The sequence below is a fragment of the Chinchilla lanigera genome, unplaced genomic scaffold, assembly GCF_000276665.1.
Source record: "Chinchilla lanigera isolate Chin_1 unplaced genomic scaffold, ChiLan1.0 scaffold00081, whole genome shotgun sequence".
Taxonomy (NCBI): domain Eukaryota; kingdom Metazoa; phylum Chordata; class Mammalia; order Rodentia; family Chinchillidae; genus Chinchilla; species Chinchilla lanigera.
The window spans coordinates 2,379,312-2,389,611 of NW_004955482.1; the positions used below are offsets into that span (position 1 = coordinate 2,379,312).

At 62.4% G+C, this 10,300-nt stretch overlaps 1 protein-coding gene across 1 annotated transcript in view; it reads right to left on the reverse strand.

Annotated features, from left to right (window-relative positions):
- Positions 1–229: 229 nt before the first annotated feature.
- The window catches only part of Tmem132c (transmembrane protein 132C), a gene marked incomplete at its 5' end in the record, with an annotated part of 262,619 nt that continues 252,548 nt past the window's right edge, over positions 230–10,300 (reverse strand). Inside the window, 4 exon segments of the mRNA XM_013503741.1 lie at positions 230–1,526; positions 1,528–2,609; positions 8,435–8,626; positions 9,289–9,562. Coding sequence (XP_013359195.1) covers positions 1,274–1,526; positions 1,528–2,609; positions 8,435–8,626; positions 9,289–9,562 — 1,801 coding nt within the window.

Below are 10,300 nucleotides of genomic sequence, written 5' to 3' on the forward strand. Positions count from 1 at the left end.
GGGCCGGCAGAGTCAGCACCCCGGACCAAGGCCTGCTGTGACCTGGGCGTTCCTACAGACGGCCATGGGGACACGGCCCAGGGCCCTCCTGCGGAGCTACTCTGAGTCAGCAAACACCTGGGGCACAATGGGGACAAACGCCACCGTCCCCCGGCCCGGGGTCACTCCTGCAGCAGCTGTGAGTTGGGGCGGGCCGGGGCCGAGGAAGGAAGAGACGCCCCGACACAGCGCCAAGCCAGGAAGCAGTTTAATGACACGGGGCATCACAGGTGGAAATGAATATCTCCTTTGCGTCTGGAGCAGGGGCTACAAATCCGTGTTAAAAAGGTCCAACCAAGATGACAAGGCTTGAGGGCCCTTCCTTAGCCACTGATTTTAGTAATAAAAACAATAAAAACAGTGACCACCGCTGGTGTCTCTGCCAGCTCCTGCCAGGCTCCGGGGACGGGGAGGGGGTCCCTGCGCCCCGCCCCCTCTCCTTCCACACGCTGCATGTCGGCTGGGAGCGCTCTGCAACAAGCTGCTTCATGGTGGTGCCGCTCACAAATGACTCTGTCTCCCCGTTTTGGGGGAACACTGCCCCACCAAGTAAGCAAGTCTGCCTAAGCCCCCCCAAAACACCTTTGACCAGGCTGAGGGCTTGCTCTTGGGCACTGTCATTCTTGGAGCTGACCAAGCCCTGCCTGCAGCGTCCTAAAGGGCAGCTCCAAGCAGCTCCCTTCCCACCAACCTTGACCTTGACCTTGACCTTGTGGGGGTGGGGGATGGGGTCTCTGCCACTACTTGTAAAAAACCACCAAATACCAAAAAAGCTGGCAAGACATAGAAAAGCATTGAGATCGCGACTTCATCAGCCTTGTTTCTTAAAAAAATCATCTAATGAATAGAATATAATTTAATCTCATTTAGGAAAAATATACCACTTGGTCCTCAGAAATAAACATTAAATGTAAACCAAACGGAAGCCGAGGTTACAGCAAGGGGAATGGGAAGAGAAGCGATTATCCGGTGAGAACGTAACTTCTTTCCAGGTCTGTCCCAAGAGCCCGCCGGCATCCTGGAGCTTCTCCCAGCTCCACAGTCCAAGGCCATCCTCACGGAGTGGACACTGGACTGAAATGGAAAATGTCTCCAGGCAGTCCCTGTGTCCACGCTTTCCTCCTTTATAAGAAACATAAACAGGTCATTCTTTGTCTCTTTGTCTTTTTTGTGTGTTCTTTTAACAAATAATTTTTGGTAGCTGTATTATGTGTTGATTCATAAAATAACCTTCCTAGTTCTGCTGAGTGAGGTGCAGTGTTTCCGCTGTGCCCCACCGCGGTCTAGGAGGAGGCGTGGGAGGGTGTCCGCCATCACCGCTGAAAACCTCCACACCAGAGCGTCCCTCCCGGCTTCCAAACCTGCGATGCTCAGGACGCACTCTACCCTGGGCCCACGGAGGCACCACTCCTTCCCTGGACTTTTTCCAGATAGTTTCGGAGTTCTTTGGGGCCCTCATGCCCAGGCCTCCACACACCCACTTAAGGGCCCCCCAGGATGGGGTTGGCTGTAGCGCAGCTGCCGTCGGGTGGGACAGCAGGGAAGGTGGCGAACTTGACCCTCTTCCTCCGGGAGGTGGGTGAGTGCGGTGGCTCCTGCCGGCCTCCCCCCTCCACTGCCCAGTGCACCTGGCCGAGCACCTGCTGCTGGGCACTGCCCCTGCTGATGAGCAGCTGGTCACTCTCCTTGCAGCCCCCTGGGCCGTGGTCTATGACAGTCGTGTGCTCGTCCTGCGCTGGTGTGGGGTCCCCTGCGCCCTCCAGCAGCTCCGCCTCGTTGCCCAGCCACACCCAGTCGTGCGAGTGGCTCACGGAGGCCTGGCCCTCCAGGGGCACCTGCTTCTGCCTGAACTTCAGCGCAAAGGTAGCGCAGTTGATGAGGAAGACGAGGATGGCCAGGCAGAAGACCCCCAGCAGGGCGTACATGCCGATCTCCAGGTCACTGAGGCCGCGCGCCGTGGGCACCGGGTCGCTGTCCTGCAGCCCGGCCCCGGCCCTCGGGAGGTCCACGTGCGCGGGGAAGTTGGTGAAGTCCACGGGGATGCTCTGCAGCGGCTCCTCCCCCGGCAGCCGTGGCCCGTTCAGCCGGCTGCTCTTCACCACCCTGTTGTCCAGCAGCGCCTTGGCCGTGGTCGTGGCCCTGCGCAGGGCCCCTTCCTCACGCTCCCCCGCCGGGCCACTCTGCAGCCGCCCCTCCTGGCCCTTCTGCCTGCGGTCACTGGCGTGGTTCTTGATCTCCTCCTCCTCCTCTCCCCCGGTGCCCCCCGTAGGGCTGGCGTCCGCATCGCTCTGGCCGAACTTGACCCTGACGTTGCCGAAGCCCACGGCCAGCACGCTTTTGCGTTTGGATTTCTGGCAGGACTCGGCGATGCTCATGTCCACGCGGACCAGGGGGCCCTGGCCTTCCCCCTCGGCCACCACGATGGGCCACCAGGGAGAGCGCGACTGGGGCACGGACACAACAGCCTCGTCGAGGGAGGTGGTGGCCAGGGAGAAGTCCTTGCTGTCGTAGATGTCCAGAGGGGTCACCGAGCCATCGCTGAACTGCAGCCAGGTGCTGACCACGGCTTCCTACAGGGAGAGAGGCGGTTAGGGCCAGCCCGATGGAGAGCTCCCCAGAACCCCTGCGGGAGGGGGGCCCAAAGGAATGAGCAGGACCCCAAATCGGGCCCAGTGGGCCACGCATCTGAGGAAGGAAGCTGGTTGTATGGTAAGGTCAGAAAAGTCCCCTGAGCTTGGAGCAGCTCTAGCACAGCTCTTACCAGGAGACCAAACAGATGCACAGAGAGCCAGCTGTCTGGTCCCCAGGAAGAGCCCCTGTCACCCTTGGATTAGTGTCCTGGGCCGGGCCTGTGAGGACAAAGGCTGGGGGAGGCGGAGGGAGACACAGCCCGGAGAGGTGGTGAGACCCAAGGGCTTCAAAGGGGAAACTCCCCCTCTGCTCAGAGGCAGAAAAGCGAGCACACTCTGCCCCTGCTTGGCTCCGCCAAGGCGGCTGGGTGTCTCACGCCGTGTGCCCTGGTGGCCGGCTCAGCACGCTGTCTGTGGGGCTTTTGTGGACGTCATCAGCAGGAAACAGGAAGCTCAGGCTGCTGCAAGGGCCGAGATTATTGGAAACACCTGCTCCTGTACATCTGGGGCCACAAGGCCACATGAAGTCCCCACTGTGGGGACAGAGAAGGAGGTCTGAGAGCACCCCCGCCCCCACCCTCTAGGCCTGGCCAGGGCCTAGTCAGCCCCGGTGTCCCCTGCCCTCTCCCCGGTCAGTGACGGCCCTTGGAGAGCTCAGCCACGGAAGGCACCGGTGCCCTGAGCTGTGGCCTCCGGGCCGCCTCCTGGCCGGAGCTGGGACTCTCTGGGCAGGCGCGTGGGCCGCAGCTCTTCGGCACCGGGGCAGAGCTGGAGCCGGGGCAGGACAGTCTGTTTGCATGCACAGGTGGGATTCTACTTTTGTTTTTCTGGCCTTGTAGCCCCGGCTGCCCTTGAACTCCCAGAGATCCTCCCATCTCAGCGTCCGGAGTGCTGGGATCATAGGTGTGTGCCGCCACACCTGGCATGTAATTCTTTTTTTTTTTTTTGGTTTTTCTCCGGTACCGGGAACCAAACTCGTGACCTTGCGCTTGCCAGGCAGGTGCTTTTGCCGCTGAGCTAAATCCCCAGCCCCTGTGGCATGTAATTCTGATAGGCAGAAAAAGCTGATTCCCACTGGGCACTCACAAAGGGCACCGCAGCCCTTCCCCTCGTTCACAAGACAGGTGCGGTTATGCCCCTTGGTAAAGAGAGGCCGGCAAATGCTTCCGCAGTCCAGGGCCCTGCTCTTGGCCGCAGTGCCTGAGACCCTCAAGCGGCCATCGCCAGGGCCCAGCAGCCGGCCTGCACGGGATGTCTGCGACCTGCCACCCCGCCGTGCCCTCCCCACCCTGCCCGCCCCTCACCCCACACCCGGCTTCAACCCTGCGGCGGAGCCAGGGCAGGACCCCGGCCAAGGTGTGGTGAGGAGCCCTACCCATGGAGGCCAGTGGAGCAGCCATGCTGGTTCGCACCCTGCGCCCTGGGTGGGGCGGTGCCCCTACGGGGTAAACCTCAGGCAGGATCGTGGGGCTGAGGGCACACACTTCCGACTGCCCTGCTTGTGCAGCACGGGAAGGCCACGGAGCTGGCCCCACTCGGTGCCCATGGGAAACCACTCAAGCCTTCGTGGGAGCAAGCCACATGCCGTGGCCTCAGTCCTCTGTCCCCGAGGGAGGGAGACTCACCTTCCCTGGGGCAGCGTCCGTGAGTCAGGGAGAATGAACGTGGAAGGGGAGCAGGTGATGAGAAGGAGGAAATAAAAAGAGCAGAGACCACCTCGAACGGGTAGGAGTGAACGGGAAGAAAAAGAGAGATGTACAAAGAGCTGGATAAATTCTAGAAAAACAGTGACTGAAATTAATTACTCAGGGGATGGTTCAAAGAGCAGATTACACATGTCAGCGGAAGAATTAGTGTTCTGGCAGACAAAGCCAGCACCTGCCTCAAAAGCAAACAACACTTTTGCTTGTTTATAAAGTAAACAGCAGCTATGGAAGGCACATCCGAGGAGTGGTGGAAAGGACTCGGAAGTCCAGCAGCTGCCTGCCAGGAGCTCCAGGGGGTTGACCAGGATGGACGAGGGAATGGGGGAAGCGGTCGTCACTCTCCGAGGCCCTCAATTAAGGAAATTAAGGAGATGCCAGCAACAAAGGAAACACCCTTTCTGCTCCTCCTCCTCTTCCTCCTATTATTCCCCTCCTCCGCTCCTCCTCCTCCCTCTTCTTCATCTCGCTATGCAGTTCAGGCTGGCCTTGAACTCACTTTGTAGTCCAGGCTGGCCTCAAACTTGCAGCAATTCTGCCTCAGCCTCCTGAGTGCTGAGACTGCAGACGTGTGCCACCATGCCCAGCAAAGGAAAGACTTCTGGGGATACAGTGTGGGCCCCTGGATCGAGCTGTACCTGAAGGTGCAAATGTCTGGAGGGTCTGAGAAGTTCTTCTATGTGCTTAGGCCTGCTGGGGGAGCCTTTGTTGCTTGGAATAGATGCCTGTACTGCCACCAGGTGCTCTGAGGAGCCAGGGAGAGGGCATTTCACCAAGTCTGAGGAGGGGGTGGACTTGGTGGCCTTCTTCCCTTGGGACCGGACACCAGCTGCCCACGACTTAGGGAGGAGAGGTTTGTTTTGGTCCATGGCTGTGGGCTCTGAGGCAGGAAGGCGTGGCTCAAGGGCCCTGCAGAGGGGAGCTGCTTAGGGCATGGTGGACAGGAAGCACAGAGAGAGGAAGGCGCCAGGGAGGGAGACCCTCCAGGCCACGCCTCCTCCGGCCAGACCCCGCCTCCTGTCAGGACGTGGGCTGTACATCCCCATGATGCAGTCACTGTCCGAAAGCCTGCCTCTGAGCCCACGAGGGTTTTGGGGTCGTCCCTGATCTAAACCACAGTAGGGTAGAGTTTTCTGTCAGTTCCTGCATATCTGGCACACGCAGGTCCACACTTTTCTCCCTGCCGGAGGCCCCTCTGGCAGCAACCTCCCATGCTGGACGAGGAGGGGCGCCGCGCTGGTCCCTGTCCTTGCTCCTCAGTGCGCCGGGCCCTCCCGCCTTGTCCGGTCTGGCTCCCAGGCCCCCAGGAGGCCAGGCTGAGCGCCCGACCCCAGCCGCGGCTGAGCCGGTGCCACCCCTCCCGCCCTCCCTCCCCGCCCCTGCGGCGTGAGCTACGCCCCACTTGAGTCCTTGCCTCGGGCTCTGCTGGGGAAGCCGAGGCCAAGACAGAGGCCGAGGCTGCGCCAGGCCGGCTCCTGCCCTTGTCCCCTCCGCTCGAAGGCTGAGTCCCGGGAGTCCGGCTCTGCAGTGGGACCCGCCCTGGCTCCGGGCGCTCCCTCCCTCCCTCCTCCCCGCAGCCCTCTTTGGGAAGGAGCCGGCGCGGGGCGCGTGCAGTCGGCTCCTGTCCTTCCGCGTTCACGTCTCAGAGAGGAAGACGTCAGGAGAGCCTCCCCGCTCCGAGGCTGGGACGGAACACGGCCGGCAGCGTGCAGTGCCTCGCGCCCGACTTCTCACCCGGAATGAATTTTCTTCACTCACGCCAGGCGGAGAAGGAAGCTAACGTGAAACAACCCGAAAGGCAGCCGAAGGCAGGGACCCTCCCGCGGCCGGGGCTCCAGAGCATCTCCGGCTGCCTGCTGCGGCTGAGCGCAAGCTGGTCCCCATGCGCCGGACGAGGGAGGACCCCTGCGCCCCCTCGGACGTGCCGCGCTCCCCACGGGCGAGACGCTGGCCCGGCTCTGAGGAGCAGCACCGCCAGGGCCAGGCTCCCCGGCCAGCGTGAGCCCGCGAAGGCCCGCCCAACGCCGGGGCTGGGTGACGCCCCGATGAAGACAGCCGGGCCTGGAGGTGCCGCGCCGATCACCCGTGAGGCGTCACCAACCTCAGCACAGAGCCATCAGCGCCGTCTGTCCCCACTCGCTCTGCTCCTCTCTCTCTGCATTTTCTAAACCAGAAAACACCCTCAGCTTTTTTCCCCAGGACAGCGGAGCTGCCGCGCACAGCGTGTGTGCCAGGCAGGGTGCACGGGGCTGGCAAAGCCACCTGCTGGCGCCCCACAGCCTGGAACGTGGTGAGGTAAGGGCAAGGGCCGTGTCCCCCCCCCCCCTCCCCGACCGCTCGGTCCAGTGGGCAATTCCCAGGTCACCACTGGGGGCAGTGGAGGTACGGGAGCCCTGCAAGGCAGGTGGAGGGCAGGAAGGCGGAGACCACACAGGCCAGCCCCAGGCAGTGTCCAGGGCAGCGGGATGAGGCAGAGTGGGAGTGGCTGCACACCACCAGCAGCCACAGCAGGGAGGGACAGCCTCACAGAGCAAGGCCCTGGGTTCTGCCAGGACACGCTGAGCTCTGACCTGCTCCTTCCAGTGTCCGACTCTAAGAAGTGGGCCTGGGAACATGCCAACCACCTTTGACCCAAGCGCTGAGGCTCGGGGTCATCTGAAGCTGCCATATGGGGGCACTTGTTACACAGCACTTGCTACCTGATACACTGTGGGTGAGGAGGACCTCAGCCACAGCTCGTCACGGTCCTCTGCAGGGCCGCAGCCTGCAGCCCTGACCCAGGCTGTGCCACTGTCCATGCCTTGGCCGTCTGTGTCCACCCCCCTCGGCGTCCTCCCTCCCTGCCCGTGGAAACAGTCACGCTCTTGCTATGGCAGATCAGGGACTGTCCTTCTGCTCTGCCCCAGGACTGCATCGACTAGCACCGGCGGAACCAGCCCCACACCCAGGCCGGGCTCCTCTCCCATTGCGTCTGGCCGGGGAAGCCAGGTTGGACGGGCATCTGCCCGTGGCACACCCGCTCCTGTGCCTCGTGTGGCTGGTGACGAGCACGGTGACCGTCGGCCTCCAGAGCAAGCAGCAGCGGCCAGCACTGCACTGCCCACTGCGGTCAGTGCCCCGGGGCACAGTCAGCGCTGCTTATGCCTCAGGCACCAGGCGCTTTGCCCCTCTCTGAGGCCTTGGCACAGGGCACTAGGGTGCAGGAGACAGAGCTTGGGGCCTCCAGCTCCTCAGCATGAGGTCTTCATGCTGGCGGATTTTTCTTTTTTTCACTCCTAGGGATCAAACCTGTGCCCTTCACCCTGAGCTCCATCCCCGGCCTTTGTTTAAGTTTTTATTTTGAGGCACGGTCTGTCTGTCTCTGAATCACTAAGTTGTCCAGCCTGGGTTGGAATCTGCAGTCCTCCTGCCTCAGCCTCCTGGAGTGCTGGGGATTCCCATATGTCTTCCTTATGGCCAATGGGAACCAGAAAGTTCTGCACATTGGTCACACTGTGCAGGGTGTCTGGGTCAGCTGTGTGTGGGTCCTGCTCCCCACCCCGCCTCCAGCCTCCAAGGGCCCCTCTGAAGGGTGTCGGACCGGGCGTGGCAGTGCCTGCCTGTAATCCCAGCAATTAGGGAGGCTGAGGCAGGAAGATCACAGGTTCAAGCCCAGTCTGGGCAACTGGGTGATTTGAGGCAACCTGTCTCAAAGTAAAAAACTGAAAAAAGGACAGGGGCTGTATCTGTATGAAGGCCCTGGGTCTCTCCCCGTGCCACAAAAGACGGAGGGAGGGAGGGAGAAACTGGCCGGGTGGGAGGCAGTGGGGGCAGGGCTGTGCGGGAGGCTCCGGCCAGCAGGGTGTCGCAGCCCCGCAAGGACCCCGAGATGCTCAGGGAGGGCCGCCTGGCGCCCGGGCCGGGGAAAGGCTTGGTGGCTTTGGGTCGGCAGGAGGTTCCGGGGGAACCGGGGGCTGGTCTCCGGTGTGGGGGCTCCCTGCTCTTGCGTGGACTGGAGATGCCGGCAGAGGGGACCCGCCGCAGCCGGCTGCCGCCCTGCCCCTCCCCCGGTGTGGCCCCTACCTGTTTGGGGGCGCGCAGCAGCTCCTGAGCTGTGGCCACGGCGGCGATGGCCCGGCTGTGCTCCGCGTAGGGGTGGAGGCTGACGGACAGCCCGGCCACCAGCTGGACAGCCAGCTCGGTGACCGACACCTTGTCGTCCAGCACGGTGACCGTCCTCTCTGCCAGGATGGAGTCGGACAGCGGGGAGAGCACCTGGGCGTGGAAAGACACCGGGAGGACATGTCACACCTTGCTCCGGGTGCTGGTCCCTTCCCTCACAGACTGCCCTGGGGTCCACGACCAGGCCGAGGGGGTCACACACCCACGTCGCTGTGGACCCCAACTCATACTCTGTCTTTAGGAGAATCAGTCACCCCCGCCCCAGGCACTTCAGTTCTATCTATTGAAAAAGAAATCAGCATATAATCCACGAGGTCTTTAAAAAGGGGCGAGCCTGCCAGTCCAGCTGGGGCACTGTTGTTCAGTACACAGCTTGGTTTACCGTACATGGTGAACATGCTGACTGGATTCATGAGATGTTGCACATAGACTGTGCAGCCAGAGTCACACTCTCAGGGAGTTATGGAGTTAACCAGAGAACCGAGGTGTAAGTGGGCCACGCCCCCCTCCACCAGCACGTCCCTCTGTGGAAACTCTGTTCCTGCCTCACCTCGCGAGCCTGGGGTCAGGCCTGAAACGTCCACGGTGTAAGGGTCGAGAGGGGACATCAGCCGGAGGCACTGGGCTTGAGGAGAAGGCCATCCCCACGTGCCCGAAACCCCACCATCTGAGCCGTTTCTTTAGTAACAGATAAGCGGTGAAGAGCGTTTGTTGAGTGAATAAACGGTGGGGCAGAGGAGCGGCTGGCTCCCTACCTGCACGGTCGTCATCCCGACCTCCCTCCCGGCCAGGACGCCGCGCTCCTGCAGGGAGGCCACGTGCGGTGCCTCCAGCTTCATGAAGTCCGCCACCAGGCTCGTGACGTCGAACTGCCAGTCGGGGCCGAGCAGGTGACCTGGCTGTGCCCAGCGCCCAGCCGCCTCGGCCACGAACTGCGCGAGGACCCGCACCGTGGCGCGCTGGAACTGCAGCGCACAGCCGCGGCCCCGCCGCTCCTCCTCGTCCTCGTCCTCGCTGTCCCGCGTGGGCCTGGGGGGAATGGGCGGAGGCTGAGGCAGGAGCGTCTGGGCGCCAAGCTTTTCACGTGAACACACTCACACCTGGTGTGTAAGTGCTAATTTAAATGGATGCATAAGAAACTACAGCCCAACATCGGGGCGCCCCGGGGTGGCGTTCTGTGGCCACGTGCGCTCCCACACAGCGGACACCCCAGACGTCTCAGTTCCAGAACATCCCGCCACACAGGATGTCCATGTGCCAGTGCAGGGGGGCGGGCTGGGCCCCGTGCCGGGCGTGTGGAAGCTTCTGATCCCCGCTGAGGAAACCGAGGCCCGGTGGGCTGGCGGCTTGAGCAGCCCACAGAGCGGGAAGCAGCGGAGCTCTGCAGGGCTGGGGCTCACAGCTTTGGGCACTCGGCCTCGTCTCCCCTCCGGCCCGGGTCACCCCAGTCCTCCTCACAGACGTGGGCCTGGCACCCGGGCTCCCTTCTCAAGGTCCACTCCAGTCCGCCCCTCAGAACGAAGCCCGGGCTCTGGGGGCCCCAGGGAACCACCCTGCCATGTGGGATGCAGTTTCAGGCAGGAAGCAGGGCCTCAGCACCCACCCCCGTGGTGCAGGGGCGGCCAGGGCCAGTGCTCCGGGACGCAGTGCTCCGGGACGCTGCAGGGGCAGTCCAGAGCCACACAGAGTGAATGAGTTCCTTCTTTCCTCCCTCCCTTCCTTCTTTCCTTCCTTCCTTTCTCTCTGTCTCCCTCTTTCTTTTTTTTT